General features: G+C 46.0%; 1 protein-coding gene across 6 annotated transcripts in view; it reads left to right on the top strand.

The window, feature by feature from the left end:
* CD151 (CD151 molecule (Raph blood group)) overlaps positions 1-19,559 on the top strand; it is a 32,400-nt gene extending 12,841 nt beyond the window's left edge. For 3 of the 6 annotated variants that reach the window (XM_021555111.3, XM_085581633.1, XM_085581632.1), the window contains exons 2-9: positions 972-1,092; positions 6,375-6,478; positions 7,421-7,612; positions 12,050-12,124; positions 14,592-14,696; positions 15,555-15,710; positions 16,583-16,669; positions 17,419-19,559. In XM_021555111.3, the coding sequence (XP_021410786.1) occupies positions 6,395-6,478; positions 7,421-7,612; positions 12,050-12,124; positions 14,592-14,696; positions 15,555-15,710; positions 16,583-16,669; positions 17,419-17,478 (759 nt within the window). In that variant the 5' untranslated portion in view covers positions 972-1,092; positions 6,375-6,394 and the 3' untranslated portion in view covers positions 17,479-19,559. The remainder of the gene's footprint in view (positions 1-971; positions 1,093-6,374; positions 6,479-7,420; positions 7,613-12,049; positions 12,125-14,591; positions 14,697-15,554; positions 15,711-16,582; positions 16,670-17,418) is intronic. The other 3 variants (XM_085581635.1, XM_021555114.3, XM_085581634.1) reach the window with 1 other exon arrangement.
* Positions 19,560-24,576: the final 5,017 nt, after the last annotated feature.

Here is a 24,576-nt window from a genome sequence, read left to right as displayed (position 1 = left end):
TGTGAATCAACAAATTTCTGGATCTTATTTGCATCATTTTTCAAAGGGAATGGAAGCAGGGGAAATCCAAGCTGGTTATAAAAGAAGGTGTGTGTCCATACTGTGCTAGTTTGGGACTCTCTACCTGAGAAAAGCAGGGGAAAGAAGGGATGCTAGAGGCCATTGCCAGTACAGCAGACTTATGCAGCCTAGCTGTCTCCACAGAAATGACAAGCTCTGGGATGACACGCCAGGATTAGAGGGATGGAGTGCTAGCAAGGGCCCTCAGCTCGTTGCTCTGCCATGTGCTGGGTACACTGGAGGATATTTCTAAAAAGGTGATGTGGCTGATAGCCCAGGTGAGGTGTCTCTCTGCACTGGTACACTCAGTGTGGGCAACAAATGGGAGGAGTTGGAGGCCACTGTGCTGCTAGAAAGTCACAACCTACTTGCCATGACTGAATCTTGATGGGATGAATCCTGTGACTGGAGTGTGGCTATCAGTGGCTACATGGCTTCATCAGAAGGGAGAGCTGAGGAAGGAGAGAGGATGGGGTTGCCCATGACCAGATTGAAAACTTGATCACTTCAAGTCACTAATACTAAGAATGGCTTTGCACTGCACAGAAGGATCTTCCTGAGCTTTCTCATGGAGTTGTTTTCAGGCCTTTTGCACCAGAATGAGCTATCATTTTGTGTACACAGTCTTGACAGAATTGATAGCAGCATTTACAGGATGCAGCAGTAAATACAAACCTGTTCTGACAGCTTTCTACCAGCAGAAATGTTCATGCTTCCCCTGCTGCAGTTGAGCTCTTTCCTGTTATGCAGTGCACAGTTTGCAGTTTAATCAAATTCATTCATAAGAGGTATTCTGAAATCATGTGCTCTCTACTTGAAGGGCTTGATGGCAAAGCATATAATCATATATTGATTTCAGAGTAGTCTTTGGCATAGTTCATGATTCTCTGCATCTCTCTTTTGTCCTTTAGCTTTCTGCTTTCTTAAATCCAGCAGCAGACTAGAGTCAGCAAGAAGAGAGGGGGTGGAAAAAAGCTTTTGAAGAGGACTGAACATTTGCACTGGTGCTGTCATCTGCTTTGGTGATAAAAGGTCAGTGTCAAGACTGCTGATCCATGTTGGCTGTCAGTTTGGGGTGGATAATGGCACACAGTGTGAATTTGACCTCTTTACCTGCAAGCTTTAGAATTCCTCTCCTGGGAAGGCTTTACTTAAATTACTTTTAGCTGTTTTCTGGCAGGCAAGAAGCAGCTGGAGGCCCTTTCCGAGGAAGTTCAGTGGGGTGGGTAAAGTGTCAGTGGTAATGTTTTCATCTTACAGAGAGGGAACTCAAGAGAGGTCATGCTTTCAAAGGCTGGAGTTTAGCCTTGACAAAGAATGTCAGTGAGTTTGCTGAAGATTAAAGTTATTGGCCCACACCTGCATTGCACATACCAAGGGAAGGACGTCTGCTTTGTTTGCTGATTGCTGCCAGGATTATCTGGCCCAGCTCAGATAGTCTCCAGTGGAACACTTCCCTCCAGGCCAGCAGTGTGCCCAGTGGTTGCACTTTTGTTACAGCATAGATGCAGTGAGGTTTCCTGCAGGAAGTCTTTCTTGTGTGCTTTGGTAAAGATGTTAGACGTTATCTAAGTTGTGGTGTGTGAGTTATCTTGTGGAATAGTTGTCACTGATGTGTTGGATACCAATTTGCTTGCTATCACTCAAAAATCAATACTTTTAAATAATGATGCTTTTAATGGCCTGGGAGCTGTTCATTTTCTTTGGCATTGTTTCTTCCCCATCTGTCAGATGCTGCTTTAGGGCAGGTTAAGCAGAAAAAGCCTGCAGGCCTGGCTTTCTTTGCTGTTTAATTAAGTGCTGTTACTGTGCAAGTTGAGGCAAATGTACCAAGCAGTGTCTGGGATGAATAAATGAATGTCTCTCCAGCAGGAGTGTGTGTGCATGTCATATGCTTTCTGAGCTGGGCTGTATCTGCATGCCTCTGTGCCTTTGGGTCTCCAAAGAAAAATACAGTGGTGTATGGAACACAGAGAGAAAGTCCTGCCACTGAAATTTTAAGTCTCACAGTTGTCTGTGAAGTGCTTGTGTTCCCAGATGCTCAGCACCCAGTTGAGCCATGCTGCTCAACTTCCGGTGAGTTCTTGTGGTCCAGTTTGTCCTAGAGTGTTCAGTCATGGTAGGATGAGAGCCTAAGAAAATCAGACCATAGAATGGTTTCATGTTTGATGTGATCCCAGCCTTGCCTGGCAGTCATGCACTGTATATTCTTACCCTCCTAGGAGGTTGTGGCTTGCAGTCACACAGGGCAGGATGAGCTCACTCTTTATCTTTTTTTATATATTTGAGATGTTTGCATAGGTTCCTCCTTGCTTCACTGTTATTCTGCTATTATTCACTGTTACTCGTATACCTCATTGTTAGCATCTCTCAATCTCTGATGTATTTGAACCAGTAAACCTCATAAATTATTGCCAAAATTGTTTTACCAGGCATTCCTCTCATTATAAGTATGTATTTTACAAATCATAAAAGAGGTTATTCCAGTTCACTGGCTGAAGTAGTCTTTCCTGGCAAAAGCACTTTTGATTCCGTGAAATCATGTTGCTGTCGGGCTTTTGCCAATTTGCCAGTTACCTGGAGCCTGCTGTGCTTCTTGGCGTTCCTCCAGCAGCAGAGTTTCTCAGTGCAGATCCTCATAAAATCACTGGGTTTAGAGAAAGATGAGGGTCTTGCACTGGGGAGGAATAGAGGGGCAAGGGTCAGACTGAGGGACTTGCCCAAATCTATGCACAAAATCTGTGTCAGAGTGGGAAGCTGGATTCAAGCTGTTCAGCTCCCAGTTTCTTGAATTAATCTTCAGACTGGTACCCCTCCTTTTCATCTTCAGGTTCTGTCACTTGTTTTTTTCCTCTCAGCTTAATGCATTTTGTTTTCTTTAGAGAATTATTGCTCTCTGTTGTTTCTGTTGCAGTGTGTGTGGGCATAGTAGGAACCTCTTGTTGATTCTCGTGACTTCCATAAAAATACTTCTTTCCATTGTGTGACTAAATTTCACAGCCTGTATTCCTTGATTGTTTGCAGAAATTTAACTTGCTGATGAAGCTACTGTCTGTTGGACTGGACCAAGTAAACTTCATTATGGAAGTACTTTTAGTCTTCTAACCACCTTTTCAATTAGCAAAGTACTTCCCGTTATGAAGTTCATGTTTAATTAATATGTTTTTATGTAATTGTAAATATACTCCCGTGGCAGAGCTTTCCATTTCCTGTTCATCAGAGAGTTCATGTGTAATTATTGATAATGATTCAGAACAGGTTTTTTTCTCAGTGTTTAAAATAGAACAGAATTATGTGTGTTAATTAGTGTTGCTGCTTCTTGTCTGGTTTCAAGAGTGATTCATATTAGTTCTGAGAGTTTGTTGTAAGGATGACTGAAGGCAAGAGACCCTGGCTATGTCAGTGAATTCAGGATGAGGTCCCCATGTTCATCCAGGTGCTGTGACACTGATCAACACCTCTGTGCTTTTTGGGACCATGAGGCTCAGAGTCTGAAGTGACCCTAAACCTGGGAAGCAGATTGTGGTTCCCCCCTCCTGCTGCCAGGGCTCCTTGTGGAAAGCATTTGACTGTAGTGTCCTGCCTTCTCTTGCTTTCCCTGAAGACCAGGATAGCTCCCTGAAGCCTGACCCTGTCTTTGCAGGTGATGGGAGGCAGCCGATCGCCCTGTGTGAGGCAAGGAGCACAAACAGGACTTCCAAAAAGAGGGTCTGGAGAGCTGCCTTTCCCCAATAGTTGGCTGCGTGAGTCATTAAGCATGCAGAGGCAGCCAATGCCATCAGCTCTGCTCCTGGCTAGGAAGGATAGATCAAACAGGAGACAGCCCTGATTGCTTTCTGATTCATGGTCTGCCATCTCTGGTGATTCACCCTGCTTTATAAACCTGCAGCTGTTCCCTGCCAGCTTTCTGGAAACAGGCATATCCTCTCCTGCCAGCAGCAAAGCCAGGCTGCCTGAAAGGCCTGTCCCCAGTGCTGGGTGGAGCAGGACCTGCAGTCTTGAGGGGGATTTCAGACTGTCTGTCATCTGGTGCAAGTCTCAGCTGTGCATCTGCCCAGTCCTCACCTGGACTAGATGGAGCTGTGACTGGGATTTCTGAGTTCTTGGATCAGAAGGAGGGACAAGTTAGTATCCCGTTCTAGGGCTCAGCACCTGCTCTATGGTGATATGTAGGGGATGAACAGATGGACGGATGGAAGGAATGAAGGCAGGTTGGTTCCTAAAATCCTCAGGAGCAAGAGGGAAACTGGACCAAGGAGCCTAAGGACAGAAAGTGTGGTTATCATCCCCTGGTCAGTCTCTGCAAGTCTGCAGTGCCTATTCCTCTGCATACAGCCCTGATGTTAGAAGGGGGGGCTGCAAGACCTCTCAGATCTCTGCTGAGGTTCCTGTTCTGAGTTGTGCAGGAGTGTGTGGCTGCCTTGCTGCCGCCATTCTTGTTCTGTGGCTTAATGAAGCCTTTGGGAACTGTAAATCTGTCACCTTCCATGAATGCTGTGTTCTTGGGTCGTCTTCTCATGGAGAATTTGCAAGCCTGGTCAGTGCATACAGTACTAGCAGCATCCATTCCTTCCCAAAGCCCGGGGCCCTTTTGTGCTGCAACATGGTAATTAATCTGAGCATTGCTGGAGATTCTGATCTCTTTTGGAGATAACTCTGAAGAGTTGTTGTCCTTCATCTATGCCACCACCTCAGAGCTGCTCCCTTTGCCAGTGAAGCAGCATTCTGCTGCCAACTGCTCTTTCCAGCTGTTATTCTGGAGAAAAATGTTTTCTTGTGGAATGGTGACAGGGATGGGCATGGGTGGGACTGTTGGCATGCTCACACTTTTGCTTTCCTTGTTAGCTTCATTTGTTAGTTTCTAAAGCATGGGCCTGGCTGAGGCTTTTGAGTGAGCTGGCATGAAGCACAAGGAAATAGTTTCCTGCAAATAAAATACAGTTACGCTGCAGAATGGGCAACCGCTGTTCCCAGCTTGGTTTATCTGGTTCTAAAGCCAGACATTAGAAGTGTGGTGGCAAAGACAATGCTGATAGTCACCTGGTGTGCAGCCTGGCTGTGTATAGCTATTTCTTACTTTCTTTGCTGTCAGGTGTTTTGCCAAGGTAGATGAATCTGTACTGCATGGCTGGGTGTAGCTGCAGTGGGTCACTGCAGGGAGTTTGCATCACTTGTGTGAAGAAGTTTTGTATTTTAACTAAGCATGAACTCCATGCCTCTGGAAAAATGTAGAGGCTGTTTGCCTGCCTGCTTCCAGGGAAATTGCTGGTTTAGGAAAACATTGCACTCTTATGTTGGTGCACAATATTTGCATCATTCCTTGCTGGCTGGTGTGGGAGGAAAGAGATGATTTTTTAATGGAATGCAAGTGGTGAGGATTTGGTTGCACTTCTGCATCCTGCCTCACACAGGTGATGCTGGCAGCAATACTCTGTGCAGTGCTTGTGTCCTGTCTGCCTGGTCAGGCAGTGATGAGAATACTTTTTTGAGAGGATCAGACTTTGAGGTCTGAGCAATGAATGGGCAATGAAGTAACATGGAGATGTGCTTGCTGCAGATCCACTTCTGAGAAACGTGCTCCAGGGTGCAGCAGATCTGTAACACTGCACTGGGACTGACTCACAACAAAATCCCATTCCTTACATATCTGCAGGGGCATTTTTATGCTGTCAGATCATATGAAGCCAAGGGTTGTGTTTCTTCCTCTTAGTAGCTGGGACAGTCTCTTAGTGCCCTGGGGGACAGCTAGGCAGTGAGAAGGGCCATGGAAAGTAAGCAGTGAAGAAGAGAATTAATTACTCCAACAGACTGCCGGGGTTCAAAAAGGATAGGACATCTGAACATATAACAAGTGTGTTCCCAGTTACAGTTGTAAAGATCAAAAATAGCCCAAACTTAGAGAAGGATCTATTTACGGCAGTTGTAACTAATGCCAGTGAGAAAATAATATTATTTGGAGACACATTATTCCATAAATATTGGAGACCAAGGTTTCTGCTGCCACCTTCAGAACAGCAGCTACAGGCTGCAGAAGCCAGACTGGGATTTACTGGAGAACAGGCCTGGGACTGTGCAAGATCTTGTGTGTAGGTCACCCAAATGGATAGGAGAGCTCTTCATCTGAGCAAACACTGTCCTGTGTCCCTGAAGTCAGCTGAATGGCTTGTTCGCCAGCTTACTTCAAAAGATTGCAAGTGTTAGATCTTGCAGGAGGAGGATAGTAATGCTGGCCTTCTGGGAGAGGTGGTGTGATTGACTGACTCAAGCTTTTCTGATTTGTTCTGGGTTTTTTGATTTTTTTTTTTTTTTTTTAGGAACTTAGTGAACCAGAAAGATGCGTGAGTATACAGAAAAGAAGGAAACATGTGGGACCATCTGTCTGAAGTACCTTCTCTTCATCTTCAACTTCTTTTTCTGGGTAAGAAAACTCAGTCTGTGTCAGAGGCAATGAGGTGGCACTGCAATTTTGAAGTCAGGAGTGCAGAAATCTTGGGTGTAATGGGGTCTTTGGGAAGAAGGGCTGACATCAATAGGACACAGCCTTTGTCCTGTTGGGTGAAATGTCACCCCTCGGGCTTGGCTTCTCAGGCTGCAGTAGTTATGGTTTGACACTGTAGCATGTGGCTGTTTCTAGGTCATGTTACCAAACAGAGAAAATGACAGGAAGCCTGAATATAAGCCTTGATTTTTCACCTGGTTTACATTTTCCAGGAGCCTGAGGGCTCCACTGTCTTGCCATTCCTCCTCTCGAAATGGCAAAGGGAGTGCTGGCAGATGACACACACCTTCTTAGATAGAGTGGATCTTCTTAGAGTCATACTTTCCACCACGAAAGTTACTGATGCCAGAGGATTGTGTTTTATTTCAGTGCATGGGACAGAGCAATGGAGTGTCCAGATCAGACCTTTAAGAAAAGCTGAGTTTACCAGAAGCTGCCTAAAACCCTCTGGAAGCTGAAGACTTACAAAGAGAGAGGGGACTGCTAGGGATATGGTTGGATTCTCTGTGTTCACTTGTCACAAGGGTTAGTTTAGCCAGTCAGGCTGGTCAGATTTGATATGTTTTATTTGCCCAAAACGCAGGGTGGTTACATTTGGGAAGACTCTGCTCTGAGTATAAACTGCTGTACACAGGTGGATGGTTTAGATAGCTCCCATCTCAGGCTGCCTGGGGTGCTGAACTGGGTGTCTTGAAGCTCAAGACCTGTTCCAGTCCCAGTTAGTCCATCTTTTAATGTAGATCATCTTTGGCTATCTGATGGAGCTGTGGTACATCCTGCTGTCCCTGTCCAGTTGCTGTGGGCGGTGAGGAAGTTCATGCCTCAGTTGCCCTTCATTTCCTTGCTTCTCTCTCTCCCCAGCTGGCTGGAGGGGCTGTGATGGCAGTGGGCACCTGGACCCTGGCTGAGAAGAGTGACTACATCAGCCTGCTGTCCTCCAGCACATACTCTGCAACTGCTTATATCCTGGTGGTGGCTGGGGTGGTGGTCATGGTCACTGGCATCCTTGGGTGCTGTGCCACCTTCAAAGAGCGGCGGAATTTGCTACGAGTGGTGAGTTTTGCTTGATTGTTTTATTTGGGAGAAGCATCTTGGTTGTGTCGTGCACAAGCCTTGTTTGTCCTAGAGCAAATATCACTAAGGTGTCCAGCTCCTAGCAGCAGTGCTGTCCATGTCCCAAGAGACAGCAGCATTTTCTTTCATCCACACAAAGAGTGTGCTGCATGATTCAAGAGTAAAAAGTGTAGTTGTAATACCTGTGCTTTGTGTGAGAACATCTATTTGAAACTATTCAATACAAAATCTTATGGCTTTTGTCTCTTCCTTTTTCCTTGCCCATTCTATATTCTGGTTTGGAAAATGGGAAGAGGGAGGAAAATATGAGAGACTTGTAATGAAACTAGCTTTTGATGACATTAGGTTCAAGCCAGATTAATACACTTTTTCACTTGGTTGTCAAAGATCAGAAAATTTCCAATATTTTCTTCAATTTCAAAATAATTAATTTAGTCTTGCTTCCACAAAAAAAGAGCCATACTATTTTGATAATCTGCTGCTTCTTTTACAGCTTTCTCTGTGTTACTTCCTGAGCTCCCTGCTCACCCACCTACAATGAAGTTTTTTACCAGCCCTGAGGTTTCTATTTTGCTTGCTCCCTCTCAAATCTCCCTTTCAGTCTGTAGTGTGACAGCAGTCTGTTTTAGTGTCTGGGCTGCAGTGGTGAGTGCAGTGACTGAAATAACAATCCTTGGCTCTTGGCTTTCACAGGTACAGAAAAAAATACTTCAGCCACCAGCTCCTCCCTTTACAAATCCTCGTTCACCTGGCTGACCCCATGTCTCCCCTTTAGTTTGGATAGAGGAGCAGAAAGAAGAGTTGTGAGCAAGCCTGATGCTTCACTGCTGTGCAGACCTGATAATCACTGTGAGAGGCAGAGTAGGGCGAGCGAGGGAGAATAAAATATAGAGGGAGACACAGTGAGTGCATTTCTGATGCTTGTTCAGTGGGTTCCTGGTCTGTAGCAGTTGGTTTTGGCCTTGCTTCACTGTCTCTCCATGCCAAAGAGATCTCCCTTTGTCTTTTTCCCTCAGCCAGAAGCTACGTATGAAAATCCAGTGGAGTTTTCTTTGTTATTCTGCCATAGAAAATTAATAATTGTCTCTTGGGAATAAAAGGTCACTCTGTCTCCTTACACCACGCGTCCTTTCAGAGTGGCTGGTTGTGACAGACCTATTGTCTCTTCTTGCTTGAGCTCTGCTTTGGTTGCCCTGAGTAATCTGAGACAGGGCTGTGCTTGCCAGGGCTGGGTGAGCCTGGCTGGGGGCCTCTGCCAGCTCTGAGCTCAGACAGTAATCCTGACAGCTTCACAGTCACCCCAGGGGCTGTGCCAGCCTGTCCCACTTTGCCTCTGTACAAGAGACCCCTGTAAATATGGGAGGGAGCAGTATAAGCAGCACAGAGCTGTGCTCTGCCTAGTGCTGCCTTGGTGCTTTTAAAAAATGATTGCTGACAGCTTTGGATGCTGTTTGTAAAATACATATCTGGTTTTTAGATTGTTTTCCTCCTGAAAAGTTGGGAAGCTGTGAAATTTTTTTCTGCCTTGTATGTAACTGAGTTTTATGAGCCCACTTCAAGGTTTTTCATAGTACTGCATTGCTCATCACTGACAGCTGTGCTACTTTTTTGTCATTTCTTACTGGCCTTCTTTAACCACGTGCTGTTAAGGCTTGGACAACCAGTGAGAGGTGGAGTTTCTCTGGCTCCAGGAGGCAAGGCAGTGGATCTACAGCCTGGCTGGCTGTGATGCTGCAGTCCAGCTCTTTACAAGGACACAGACCACTGCTGTATCATACTTCAGTCAAGATGCAGCAGGAGTCCCAGGGAAAAACCTGTCAAATAGGAGATCTTGCTTATAAAGGAAGAAGGTGACTTTCTTCAGGCCTGGCCCCTCGCACTGCCTTTTCTAGTCAGCTGTCTTGGACAGGGAGAAGGCAACTCACATGAATTAGGATTTCTGTTGCTGCTGCATTTCAGCCTGGAACCCTCCCACTGAAGTGAGGTTGCTGATTTAGGAGTATCATTGCTATCTATCTCTTTTCAGGTAGTAGAAAGATGTTTCCAGGTAATTATTTAGAGAAAACACACTTAAACACTTGGTACCTCACTCAAAACTGGTTGGAATTTGGGCTCTTTAGATCTTGAGGAGACTCAGTTTTGGAGCTAAAGCCAGGGTAAATATTGCTCAGAGCCCACCCAGGTCCAGGCATGTGTTTGCTAGAGAGCTTCTGGTGATCACACATTTCTGACTTGGGAAACAAGTTGGGCATGTCCCAACAGTTCCAAGCCAGAACTGGCCTACTCCCAGAGCAGACGTCTAGGAAAGCCTTGCAGCTACAGCTGAAGAGCAGAGAGAGCTGCCCTGTGCTCTGTGTGTGTCCAGAAAAAAGCTGCTGCTCCCCTATATCAGCATGGTATCTGGAAGTGGCCCTGAGGGAAGGATGAGAATAAGATAATGGTGGAGTGTATCAGCAGAGACAGGTTGGGTTCATGGGTGGTAGATGCACTAACCTCCCTCACAAGGTTTTACTAGTGACTCAGATTTGGTAAGGTCTGCTGGATGTGTGTTTGTTTTTATCCACTGTAAGCCAGCACAGTGATCAGAGAGCTTGTGGTGACATAACTTTAGCTCTACCTGAATGCATATGACATCACACAGAGCAAGGAAAAATAAAGAAGCTTTCCAGTTCATTGGTTGTTCTCAGCATCCTGCCATCCTCCTGCCCCTCCTTGGCAGAGAAATAATGTTGGGTTAGTTAAGGCATAACGAGGTCCCAAGGAAAGAGAGCCGGCCTTTGTGTCAAGGGCTGCCAACCCTTTCTTGCCCCTTTTCAGCCTCCTGGGAATGTTTGGAGCAGCCTTTAGCTATCCTGCACTCCAGTGTGTGACTCATTGCCCTGGGATGAATGGGTACCCTGTACAGGCGGCTGCAGGGGAGAGCCTGGGGCAGGGGAGTGAAAGGCCGAGATTGTGTGCTCAGATTAAAGCCCGGTCTGCAGATAAAACCCAGCTGTCCTTCCTTTGCAGCTGCTGAAGCCCAGCAGGGTGGAGGAGGAAGCCTGAGCATTTGTGTCATTTTACTCCTGCAGAAGGGCCTGGGAAATACCTAGTGAAAAGAGTGCACAGTGGGGATGTAACCCTTGTGCAACAGAAGGCATCCTTGCTATGTCCAGATCTTCACTGTCATTTTTGTGCAGGTTCGATGTCCAGTTACATTTGTAGGGAGCCATTTGCCTCATCTGTTGGTAACAGACCTTTCTTAGTGTTGATGGTAAAACAGAAAATGGGAGATATTTTTTTTACTCTGTACTGGAGAAGCCAGCTCTTACAGGAACTTAGCTATGGCTGGAACTGGGGTTTCTTCAGCTTTATCTACAGGAAGATTAATTTAATAGCAGTCACAGAACAGCCTAGATCTGTAAAGAAACTCTTAATTGCTGACCATGAGCAAGGCAGGGGCTGTTTGTCAGGAGAGGGGTTCTCCCTGAAAAGCTGTCTTGGACCCTAAGCAGGAAGTGTATGCATCACCCTGGCTTTTCAGGCCTGCCTAGTCCTTTTAATCTACTGAACATATTCCTCATGGGTTTGGCTTTCTTATTTGTTTGTGAATAGAACAGGGCTCCCAAACAGTTCTTTTGTACTGCCCATTTGATTCTCCTTGTAGTAAGCAGGACTCACCCTTTTCACTTCATTGCCACTAAGCCCTTTTAGGAAATAGTCGTGTTCTCCTATTAGTCTTTTAAGAGTTCTTCTCACTTTGGTTTTGAGATGCAGAGCTTTTCCATCTAGAGCCCATTTCAGGAGCACATACAGTCCCAGTGCTGACTGTGCATCAGTGCTGAAGTCCATCCACTTCTACAGTGCCCTGTGGCTGAGCCCTGCAGAAGTCACTGGGAGCATAAATGATGCTTTATACTTAGCTGCTGTGCTGTATATTTGGTGAAATGGGCCCTCTGTGGCTTTATTGAGTTATCTTTATAACATATATTGCTCCTTAGTAACTTGGTGAAATGCCCTAAACAATGACAAAAGAAGCAAAAGTTTAAATTTTTTTTGGTGTTGATGTCAGAATCAGATGCTTTCTATGGTACTGAGTATAGTCATTAGGTTATCTATCTAGGTTTCTTTTGTACAGTGATCTTATCTTGGTTGCCTGCACTTTTCCATTCTCTGTATCCCTCTGGTTCTGTGAGTTAAACTTACACTTTCTGCTGCTTGTCTTCAGTTATTCTCTGGTTTGGTAGTTCTTTATTAATCTGTGGGATTGTTCCTTTCCTACCCTATTGAAGTCTTAATCCCAGCCCCTGCTTTTGAGCACTGCTGCAGAAAAGCATCGGTGAGGACAGAGTCAGGCATTTTACCAGGTAAAGTAAAGCTGCCTCCTGGCATCTCCTTATGTTCTGTTCTAATGTCTTTTTTCCCATTATTTTACAGTACTTCATATTGTTGCTATGCATCTTTCTCCTGGAGATCATTGCAGGAATCCTGGCCTATATCTACTACCAGCAGGTGAGTGGATATTAGTCCTTGGAGACTCAAACAAGTGAGAGAGAGCAGTTTGTTATCATCCCATTTCTCCAGCCAAAATTCGACCTGGGTGCCTGGGAGATAGGTCTGATTGTGGTTCACCTACTCACTCCCCTTCATATATGAAAGACCTTGGATTATTTACTGGTTTTGACAAAGTGGTGGTCATTACTCCAAGGGGCTGCTCAGCCCTGCTGCTGAGCTCCTTCCTGTGGTGCACTTTGTGCCCTGTTTTTCTGCAGACCCTTGTAGAAGACAGTTTTTGAGGCTGTGTAGATCTAAGAACTCTTCTGACAAGCCTTCGAGGCATAGTGCAAACAACTTGAAATCACGTTAGTGCCACTTTACCATGTTCAGGACACAGGAATAGTTCCTGCTGCATCCAGCAAAGGTAATGAATGAACCAGCTGAGAGGTCCTTTCAGGTCAAGAACTTTTTGAGAGCTTTACTTGAGCAGCACAGCTGAGGGGCTGGAGGCACTGGACAGGCTCCCTATAGCTGCAGGTCTGGCTTGGCACTTATTGCAGTTGCCGAGAGCAGAGCTTAATTCATCACTTTGCTTTCAAAGGGAGTTTAACCAGCAAGGCACAAACAGCCTGCAAAGTTGCTCTCATGTCTGGAAATTGATTGGAAGTGGCAAATTAGGATTGTTATCAAATGGCTGTCTGAAAAGCAGCTGAACATCCTATCTTGTTGACTTCACTGGCAGGACTCCTTGCCATTCCATTTTCTCTTGGACCTTCTGTGCTTTGCCTTGGATGGGCATTGGTGGTTTGCAAGGAGCCAAAGAAGTGTACTGGCTCCTGCCAGGAGGGATCTGGGGTATGAATGTGCATATTTAACAGGAAAAGATCAATCCTGGCAGGCATGGCAGGAAGCCAGGATCTGTCCATCCATCTGTGCAAAGGCATGATGTTCATATGTGACAGTGGATGAAGGGGAGCTGATCCCTGGGTTGAAATAAGAGACAGCATATTCAGAACTGTACCCTTGAGTGCTTTAGATCACTTGAGTGCATCTCTGATCAACAGCTGCACATCCCTTTGCCCTCTGGCTGATAAATCTCGCTTCTCTCTTGGTTGCAGGCTGCTTTCTCTGTTTGCCACTGTTTTTATTTCAGCCCTTGCTTTGGTGTCTAAGGCTTGCATGTGTGTGTCTAAACTGGTTCTTTATCTCTGTTCCATGCTGCAGTTCTTCCCCGCGGGCCCGCAGGTAACTGCTTTTCTCCCAAGTAATAATTTTGCTAACGGACTCTCCTCTTTATTTGCCTCTGCCTTCCTTGCTGAACCTTTTCCTTTTTTTCTATTATGCTAAGTCCTTTGCATTTCCATAAAGCTTCCCAGCCCAAGATCTCAAAGCATTTTTCAAATATGAATGAATGATGCCTCATATCATTGCTGTGAGGTAGGTGTTGTCCCCACCTGGCACCTGGGATTGGAGAAAGCAGTGTTTCAAAGGGAGAATAAACTCCAGAATGTATTTTGCACAGTTTAGTATAACCAGATGTTTGACCTCTCATTTACTCCTTACTATGTAGAATAAAATGTATATAAAGATGTTGCTCAGTGGTTTATTCCATTGACTCCATCTAAAATGCATGTTGGCATTATTTATGTTGGTATAGCAGCCTTGGAATTTCAAAGGTGCTGGACTAAAGCAGTGTTGCTGCATGAACCAGTATGAAAAAAAAAAAAAAAGTGGTTCTTTGGCACTTTTTGGCTGTCAGCAAAGGATGAAAAGAATTCAGCTAGATTAAAAGAGTCTCCACAGAAATAAGTGTTTGAATCCAATCACTTGAACATGCCAGTGGTATATGATGATGCTTTCAGAAATTCTGCTCTTGCAAAATCAGACTTTGTCTCTCTATATCAATAAAGGCCTTGCAGTGATTTTTGCAATCACACATTTAATTCTCTCCTGTGGCATCTTTTTTCAAGATGATACAAGAGGTCTTTGGTCTATGTGGCTTTAGTCCATCATGCCAAGAACTCTTGATTTCTTCCTGCTCATTGACAGAGTGATTTGTATTTTTTACAAAAATAGAATTTTTAGCATTTTTTTTACAAGCATTAGAGGGAGAAGACTGCACATGGTCTCACAGGCATATTCATGTTTAAGCAGGCACACTTTTGTATTCCCTTTCATTGCAGGCATGTCTTGGCAATCTTGCACATTCAAGGTGAGAAACAATGTGAGGATGTAACACAGGTTGAAATTTGATCCCAAAGCACCTCCCTGCAGTTGTTAAAGCAGAGGTCTGATCTGTAATCATTTGGAAATAAGCCTGTCCAGTCCAGCCTTGGAGGACAATCTTGAAGGAAGCTGTAGCTTCCACTAGGTTCTCCATCCCTCTCTTGGAGCAAAAGCAATGGAATATATGCAGGGCATTGGGTCGTTCTGAGGAATGAGTTTGCCTTGTGATTTTATCCCATTTGTCTCTTCCACTCAGCTGAGCCTGGAGCTGAAACAAAATCTGAAGAACACCATGACCCAGAAGTACCGGAAGGAGGGAGAAGAGAGTGTTACCAGTGCAGTGGACAAACTGCAGCAGGAGGTGAGTGTCTCTGGAGGCAAAGAGAATTAATGCAACTTCAGGGCTTAAAACCAAGCACACAAAAGACATCTCTTGACGTCCAACCTGCAGGTATTTCTTCTGTAAGCTGAGTGTATGTTCTGATTCAAGATAAATCTGGGTGAAGTGCAAGGCCTGAGCCATGCCATACAACTGGCAGAATTGTATGTATGATCACTGAATTGCATGACCAGTCACACTGGGGAAATGATATCTGAACTGCTCCCAGTGAAGTGGAGCTGCCAAGTCACTCTGACAGCTGCTTCTGCTTTCCCAGTTCAAAGCTTTGGAGAAATTGCTGACATTTTTCATTAAGCTTTTCAGTACCCTAGAGAGCAAGATGTAATGAAAGAAGAACTCTCCTGCCACTGTTGTTCTCTGTGCCTGGCTCAGGGGTGGTTCAGATTAGGGCTGACACAGTTCTGACAGGTTTTCCCCACAGAAAAGGCCCTTGTGCATAGGCATTTACAAAGCACAGGGACTGCTCTTTGCATAGTGCCATAGCAGGTGCATTTGTGATGGTAACTAGTAATTAAACTTATCTTGTTGCATCATTAACACACAGTTATGAGCTGAGGCAGCTGCAGGTGCATTCTGGTTACAGTTTGTCCCAGCAGTAAACAAAAGTCACAGCTGCTGAAGGATGGATGAACTTGATATTTAAATGGCCATTTGGGGAACTCTTAACACAAAAGTCACTAATAATTATAAAAAAAACAAACCCATGAGATAGCTGGAGTGTCAGCAAAGGAGGGTGAAGCCCAGGGCTTGGTGTGGGAGGCTGGAGGACAAAAAGGTTGCAGTTCTTGCAGGCTCAGCCTTTGCTCTCTGTGTGCGCAGTTCAAGTGCTGTGGGAGCAATAACTACACCGACTGGGCCGACAGCCTGTGGATCAAATCTCCAGAGGCCAGCGGGAGGAAAGTCCCAGACAGCTGCTGTAAGACAATCACTAACCTGTGTGGCAGAAGAGACCATCCTTCCAACATCTACAAGGAGGTAAGGAGCAGAAGGGCTTCAGAGCCACCTGTCACCAAGTAAAGGTGGTGGGCAGGGAGTGATGGTGTTGGGTTATTACTGCAAACTGTCAGTAGGCTTCAAAGTCAGTAACATTCCTTGGAATGTAGAATTCACTTCTTTAGATGAGTGTTTAGCTCTGTAGATTGTTATTTATATATGTAGATATAGAGGAAAATAATTATGTTTGTTACCACTGGGTACATTAATTATGGGGCGAAGCAGGAGAGGTTATTAGTTCTGACAAGAGATTTGGATGCACGTCCTACATTTGACACAGCTTCCTGTGGTTGGAATTATTCCATGAGTTGCAACTGGAGATATTTCTGATCCTTGATTGACAGTTGCAAGGCAGAGTCAGAGCCTGGCTTTCCACGTTCATTCCAAAACTCAATAACCAAACTGTAACAAATAGCAGTGGGAAGAATTTACTCTTAAAAGGTTTCAGTTATGTTAAGGTTGTTGGTTCTGGATGCACTTAGCAGCATTTCCTTGGCCTTTTGGCCTCACAGGAATAAACATCCCCTCCAGGCAGGAGCTAGGCAGTGAGTGAGTGAATCTTTCTCCACATACCTGAGAGAAGAATGACACTCTGTGTGTGATGTGGTCAGTTCTTCTGCATTTCTCCTGCACTGCCAGCAGACACCTTGGGTTTGTTCAGAGGTTCCTGAGCAATACCAGGCATGATGCAGTTCACATCATCTGCTTAAGCTTTTCCAGAGATATTGGAGGAGGAGATTGCTCACAGACACCACTTTTTAAAGTGCTGCTTTCAAGGGTTGCAAACATTGGATTAAAATGGGCAAGAGGTTAAAATGAGGCTGATTTTCCATGTCCCTCCTTTCACTCTGCAGAGTGGTTGCATTACCAAGCTGGAAAACTTCATTCAAGAACATCTGAAAATTATCGGGGCGGTGGGCATCAGCATTGCTTGTGTGCAGGTAAAAAAGGCTGAGGGGAGTTTTTGGGGAGAAGTTGAAGGAACTCCTGAGCTGAGGGATGCAAAAAAGGTGTTTTATTGCTCTTCCCTGCCTGGCACGAAGTTGCCAGGTACTTCGGGGACCCGAGGATTCACCAGGTTCAAAGAAGCAAAAGTCTTTGTGCCAGTCTGTTGAATTCCCTGCAGGTGATGTATCCAGCAGGGCCGCAGGAAAGGAGCTGTTCTGCCATGGCTCGGCAGCCCGAGGAAGCCCTCCTGTGGCTGTGTCCCATAACTGCCTGCCCTGCAGCAGGGACCTTCCCACCCGGGGTCCTAAGGATTATCTCTCGAGTTATCCAGAATTTTTCCTTCAGCTGTGTCACATTGAAGAACAGCCCTGTGGGTCTGCAATGATTTACGAGAGGGTGTTAAATCAAGGTGTAGAATGTGAATGTCGTGCACTTTTATTTTAAAAGGGGATGGCACAGGATATTCTTTTTTTCATGATGCAGATGTGTCTGGGAGTTCCTCATCTTCCCCTTTGTTCTGGCAAGCAGCCAAATTACACCCCAGGAAGCTACTGGTGGTTAATTACAAGGATTAGCACAGATTGTTTTTTCCTGCTGCCTATTGCAAGCTGGAGTGTGTTATCCCCAGGCAGGAGCTGCCTGACACTCCAGTGTGGATCTGAACTGTTAATTTGCAAGTTGCTGATTCTACTGCATCCATTCTATGGTTTTCATGTATTTCTTTCTTCCCTTTACACTACAGATCTTTGGGATGATTTTCACCTGCTGCCTGTACAAGAGTTTAAAGTCAGAACCATATTAATAGCTGTGAGAGCTCTTATGCTCCCCCTCTGCCACTTCCCTTAGCACCTGCCAAACCTGACCACTTTCCTCCACCACCACCACCAAAGTGTCTGTAAACTGAGGACTTGGCTCTGCAATTGAATGCCTTTAGAACCATGCACTGCCTTACCTGCCCCTCTGGGGAAAGCCACTCTCCCTGTTGTGTACAAGGCAGCTGGAAGTTCAGCGGGTCCTCTTCAGTGTCAAAAAACAAAAAAGCTGTGGATCTTCTGCTAGAAGCTTTAACACAACAGTCCCTTGATATAACTACAAAGCAAGATTTATCCAAGGCCATTTCCCTTGAGGCTTCTCCTGGGCCAGTACAAAGTTATCAGGATGCTGTAGAAGAATCATGGTTTGCTCTCTTGAGAAGTGGCTCAGCAGTACCGGGCACTGGCTGTGAGCACAGATGATGGTTCTGCACTGAGCTGGAGCCAGAGCTGAGCTTCTCATACATGGAAAATCTCTCTCTCTCCCTCCTGCCAAGTGTGCACCAATGTCCTAACACAGCTGTTCTCCACCAGAGCGGATGCCTGCCTGGTTACTGGGAGCAGGAGCTACTTGCCCTGCTGACGAGTAGCACAACTTGGTGCAGCAGAAATCTAGGTGTGACACTCATGTTGCCAAGATGTTGTGGGTACCTTAGGATTTCTCAGCAATTCTTCCTTCTCCTCCTTGAAGCCTCCTCCAACACGGTGCCATTAGGAGCCACAAGAAGCCTTTGGCTTCCCAGCAGTTCTGGAGCAAAGATGATGGACTGCCTTTTTTGGGTCTTGTCTGTTTTACTGACTGGTTTCCAGCCTGAGTGAGGACTCATTTCCAGCTCCCTATCCCCTGATGAGGTTTGGTGAAGAACTGGTCTTTTTGTGAGGCTGCCATATCTTGCTACCATTTGGCCTGCTCAGTTAGTGGAAATGCCTTTTTCATCTGTTACATGTTGAGATGTTGATTCCCTTGGTTTGATTTTTCTAACTAAAACCTCCAGGTTTACCTCCCTCAGTAGGAAATGGATATAGAGCGATGTTTTTCAGCCTCCAAATAGCTTGTTAATCAGCTGAGGGTTTTCTGGCTTTTCTGGAGCTCACTTTCCTGGTTACTGCCAAGAAAGTCAGGAGAGTCAGTTTCAACTAGTTTTCCCAGTGTACTTGGTAAATTGGTAGTGCTCGGTTAGCTGTTTGCTGCTGAGGAATAGGTTTTAGTTAAATATTTTCTCTGTACTGGGGTCCTGGACACATAGAGGACACAGACATTGCCATGGACTTGATGCCAGCAGGATCATAGCCTGAATTCACAGGATCTTGTGTTCCTCTTGTCTTGTTCCCTCCATCCTGGTATGCCTGTTACACTCATGAAGCAGCAGAAAGGGGAGTTTCTGAGCAGTGAAGACAAGCTCAGACCCTTCGTAAATAAATTTCTTTCTCTCTTCTGGCCTTTTAGCAGTGCTGGCTGAGCCCCTGACAGCAGATAGCCAACATAAGCAGAATCATCAGACCAGCAAAGGGTCTTGCAGCATCTTGGGGGTTTTGGTTCACACAGCAGAAATTGTGGACTGGCGCTAAAGGGGTGACACGTTAAAATTCAGAGCACGTCAATCTGAAACTCCTCCATTATCAGTCCTATGAAATAATCTTCAACTAATGCAGAAAGAGAGGTGGAGGAACTGAGGTGTATTCTTGGTTCCACAACAGTAAGAAAGAAAGGAAAGAAATCTAAATTATTCTGTAATGATCTAAAAGAGAAATCTCTAAATTATTTCTTGTTTTATAGTAGAGTTCCTTAACAAATATTGACTACTAACTAAGAGGAAAATATTGAGCATGTTGCTTGAAGCAATATTTCTGATTTCTTAAATGTATCTTCATAGCTGCCATTGCCCATTCCCTTCAAATACATTGTACAGGGTTGGGAGAGGCCAGGAAGAATGAAACATAAAGTAAGTTGGCTTGTGTCCACTGAGTTGTTTTATACTTTTTTCTCTGTGTAACAATATTAATCACTTTTGGTTTTTTTTTAACCCAGTTTAAGTTGCTGGCCAATAGAAAAATAAAGCTTAAGACTCTCTACTGTCTGTGTGTGGCACAACTGAAGGGCTTCCATGAGCCAGGTGAGTTCTCTGGCTTGCTCAGATCCTGATGCTGAGGAGCCAGCTCCTTGAGAAGATGAATGGAAGGACCAGGCAGGGAAGGAAGCTGGGGGGACTCTGCTTCACATCCCTGCCCCTACCAGCCTGGTTATGATGTGGTGTGGAGTGCTGCAGGCTACTCCCCTCTGAGAGCTCACAGAACCTCAGGGGTTGCTCGAGGTCACAGGAGTTACTTGAGGTCATTTGGGCTTACTTGAGGTCATTGGAGTCCCTGTTGAGGGTTACTTGAGGTCACTGAGTCCCTGAGAGGGGTTCTTGAGATCACGGGGGTTACCTGAGGTCATTTGAGTCCCTGGTTGGGTTTACTTGAGGGCATTTGTGGTTCTTATAATTGATGAAGGGGTCAAATGAGAATATGGGGCTTATTATTATGAGCTTGGGCCTAATGAGAAGGTGCAGTTTGGTGTAATGGATCAAAAGCTGACAGTGCAGTCCAGGGGAGTCCAAGGCCTCAGGGTCACCCAGTGGCCTGCAGTGTCACCCATCATTTGCCCTCTGTCCTGTCAGGGTAGTGACAGGGGTGGTTATTAGCTTTATTGTTATTTATTATTAATGAGTAGTATTCATGTATTTTATTAGTGTTTATTATAATCTCCTGTAAGCATTAGGATTTATAATATTGGTATTAGCTATTAATGCAATTATAAAAAAATCTACTATTGGGATCTGTTAAATTCTATTTACAATCTTATGTTTTAGGCTCCAGTAGTATCATCACCTGTTTCAGCCTAAAACTATGATTATTTATTAGAATGAATAGCAGATTTATTAGTATTGATAGTTATTCGTGTATTATTAGCTGCCACAGGGTTATAAAGGTGTCCTATTGGAACCTCCATGATTTTGACTGACCAGGGGCAGGTCGAAAAGCCGGAGCAGACCGATGCCGTGTTCCATCGTCACCCTTCGGGCTGTAGGGGTGGGAATGCCCCGGGAATGTAGGGGTGGGAATGCTCCACACCGGTGGTGTCCCCGGCCGCAGTGCGGGGCGCGGCCGCGCGGTGGCGACGGGGACACGGCGGTGTCCCGGCCCCGGGAATCCCGCACGGGACGGGACAGGGGACGGGACAGGGGACAGGGGACAGGGGACAAGGAACAGGGGACGGGAAGGGAAGGGAAGGGAAGGGAAGGGAAGGGAAGGGAAGGGAAGGGAAGGGAAGGGAAGGGAAGGGAAGGGAAGGGAAGGGAAGGGAAGGGAAGGGAAGGGAAGGGAGCGCCTTCCAGCCCAGCAAAGGGCCCGGCTCTCACTGCAGTGCTGCACGCAGGACAGGCTGACAGCTTGACCTGTCCTGCGCTGGGCTCTGAGCGGAGATTCTGCCAAAAACACCCCGAGTGTGTTTGCCTGGGCAGGGCAGACAGAGCCGGCTGGCTCGGGGGTGAGCAGTGCCCCGCTGTGGGACTGCTGTGCATTCCTGGGATGCATTGGGTAAGACAGGAATGTGACTGTGTACATTTATGAGATCTCCTCCTAAGCCCCATTTCCAGGAGAAGTGAGTTGAAGTTGGAGCACAAAACGAGAAGGAAGGGGTGTCCTGGTCCCCTATGTGTCCTTAGGAGTGCAGTGTGGCCACAGCACCCCTTCCCAGAGGGAAATTAGCATCCTTTCTGCAATACTGTCCTGGGGTGGTGTTTGGCACGAATGGAGCACAGTGTTTCCAAGCATGAAGCTATTGCTTTAGAGCGATTTCTCTTTCTCTTTGAAAGGGCTTCTGCAGTGTTTGTGCTCAAGGTGCAGCTGCCATCTTACAGCATCCCCACAGTCTCAGGTCTCTTGAGTGCTCCCCCCTCTCTGGAGACAGGGGCACAGGCTTGTCTCGCTTTGGACCTGGAGACTTCAGCCGTGCTAATTGCCCTTAGCTACAGTTAGCTCAGCCCAGGGTCTGTGCTCCTGGGGTGGCCAGGTGATCAGCACAATTTGCTCAGGAATAAAGGGGAAAACAGCTGTAGTGGTAAGCAGTTTCTGCAAGGGTGCAGCTTTGGGCAGTCACTGGTCCTGCTGTTTCAAATAAGATGAGTATTTTATGCTCCCCTGCAAGGCTGCTTTTAACCCTCAACCGGTTCACAGACATGCCCTTTCTTTTCCTACCATTTAACTGTGGGGATTTTCCCCCTAGGGAGGCCTTGCTTCCCCTTTCTTTTGCCATTTATGAAGCCTCCCTTCAGTGCTGTTTGTAATGTCCTTGTTTTCCTGATGGGCTGGGACTGAGCACAGCTGCAGCAGTGGAGAGGAAGTCCCGGCTCAGGCAGTGATACTCTCCTCCCTGGTGAGATAGGACAAATACAGCCTGCTTGGGAAATGGCAGAGGGGAATGCTCTCTCATTTCCCAGCTGGCTATGGAGGCAAAAGGGAGCAGATTCATGTGGTGCCTTCGAAGATGATAAATTCCTTGTGGGGAGGGAGCTTAATGCTCTCAAACGAGCTGTAATCACATGAGCAGCAAGGATGCTGATGCCCTCCCAAATGCATTCAGTGACTCATTCCAAGTGCACCATTCTGGGGTTCTCAAGTCCTCTTAATGCTCTGCAAAGGAGGCTGCTCCTCCTGCGTGCCAGCATTAACAAAAAGGAAGCTGCATGGGCTGAGACCATCAGGATCAGCAGCTTTCCCTCTTCTGATTACAGCTCCTCTCTGCAAAAATGAGCTCCTGAGCGTAAGGCATTTCCAGGCTTCATTTTTCTGTGTAGTGAACTATGTTGCTGACCAGAGCAACAGGAGTTGTTCCCCACACAGAGTGTAGGGACAGCTCTGTGCCCTGGCAGGGCCTGATCCTTCCACTGCCTGCTCTCTCCCAGCATTGGGACAGCAACAGCCAACCCTACCTCTCTGCAGTCCCAGACGTGACTTTGATGGCTGTGACATGTGTCCCTGGCAGCCATGAGGGGACTGTGAGCCCCTTGCACCCCTGGGGTCAGAGACAACCAAAGCAGGCACTGACAGCGGGGTGCAGAGGTGTGGGGTGATGCTTTTTGGTTTTGGCTTTGTGTGCCTGCCACACGGGAGGATTTCCGCTGCTCACAGAAACCCTTACAGGTGAGGTTTGTATTTCTTTGCTCAGAAAGGCTGGAGCCCCTTTATCCCAGAAGTCTGACACCAGAAAAATGTGCTTGATCCTTCCAGACTCATGGTTCCCCTCTCTCTCCTCCCCAGTTCCTGAGTGAGCTTCCTGTTTAATAACCTTTTCACCCTCCCAAGCAGTCTTCAATGGCTACTTGCTTTCCCATGTTGTTTTACATAATTTGATTATTTGCTGCCCATTTTGGGAGGCAAAATTAAGCAATAATAACCTGAAATGTGGTCACCAGGCTCAGGTTTTGGACTTCAGCTGTTATCTTCACTCCTGGAGAATGCCAGCTCAGTTCCCTCCCAGACTGAAATAACAGCTAATCTCACTACAAAATGACATCTGAAGGCATGTTCCTTCACACCCAGCTCTTGTGGTTCTTCTCTTGCACGTTATTCCTCTGTTACATCCTGAGCATCATCAGGACCTATTTCATATTCACCTAAATTAAATCTTGTCCCATTTAAATGTGCCCAGCTGTCTAAGATATCCCAGGCTAATTCACATTTTGTCCTTGTGTTTTCCATCCATCTTCCATCATTGTTCCACAAACATGATCAACATTATAATTTATTTCCTTTTCCTCCTTCCTCCCTCTCCCACCGCCCTTTTCTAGGTTTTTAATAGCAGCCAGTTAAAGGCTGATGTGCTCTTTCCTCTGCTGAATGCCTCGTGCTCTGCGGAGGGGCTCATGAATGATTCAGTTGTTTAGGCTCTAGCTGGCAGTTGTGGCAGGATTACTCAAAAAAAAAAAAAAAAAAAAAAAAAAATAGAGGTTTGTCTACAGTTTCAGATTGAAAAATCCTGAACCCCAAAACAAGGAGCAGAACCCTAAATAATGAAACAGTGAAGAAGGTTGCATATGTATGAAATACATTTTTCACATGTATTTTACAGCTCACTTGCCACAGGTAATGTCACGGTACCAGGCTATTAAAATCATAGTTTCAACAAATGTGGGCTCTTGGCTCCCTATACACCAAAAAGCAACTCTGCCTTCAGGGAGTGAACTGAATTTAGACAAACGTGGGTGAGAAGAGGCAGCATTTCACAAGGAGAGCAGTGCGTTGGTGGGGATGTGGTTACGGTTCTGGCTGGAATACAGGAATTGTGTCCCCCATCTGCCTGGATGCTTGAGGACACCTCTTGTAGCAGGGTTTTTGGCAGAGCTCGTGACCCCTTTGGTGAGATGAGCAGCTACTCAGGTTTTGCTGGAGCTGGTGCTGGATGGGAATAGCAGAGCAGACAGCAGTGCAGTAAAAGTCCATCCTGCTCCTCCTGAGTGAGAGCTGAGCTCCTTCTCACCTTCGGGCCCCTCACCAGGGCCTGCTCAGCACGATGGAAAAATTAATTCCTAGCAGTTTTTCCTTTTCCTTGTCCTCTTAGATTGAAAACTTCCTTTTAGTGCCTGTTCAAGCTGTGCCAAGCTCCACAGAGCCCCAGTTGCAACTGCACCTCTTCAGCTCTGCCTGTAATGTAAGTAACAATAAAAATACAGCTCCAGAGGAGTTATGACCCCACAAAACTGCTGAACTCTGGTGGCACTCCTCTTCTAAAACCATTCTGGTTTAGAATCACTCATTTTTTTTTCTGGTTTCACATAGCCTGGAGCTTGGAGTAAACTTGATTTTGTTCTCGCAGGCAGAGGTTTCTGGAATGTGGATGCAAATACCTTCTGCTCTCCATGCACTGCTACTCTTTTTTCACTGCTTTAGGATTCAGAGTCTTTCTCAGAAACAGGGTCCAAGGATGCTGCTTGTGTCCCTGGGGAGGGCAGGTGCTGCCAGCCTGTGCATTAACTGGCAGCAGGAACTAGATTGGAGCAGAGAAGGAGTTTAGGGTTTGGGGAGAGGAAGCCAGTTCAGGGGAACAA

The sequence above is a fragment of the Lonchura striata genome, chromosome 5, assembly GCF_050655825.1.
Source record: "Lonchura striata isolate lonStrDom1 chromosome 5, ASM5065582v1, whole genome shotgun sequence".
In the NCBI taxonomy this organism is placed as follows: domain Eukaryota; kingdom Metazoa; phylum Chordata; class Aves; order Passeriformes; family Estrildidae; genus Lonchura; species Lonchura striata.
Note: the sequence above shows the minus strand (reverse complement) of the source record. Positions and strands in the feature narration are given on the sequence as shown.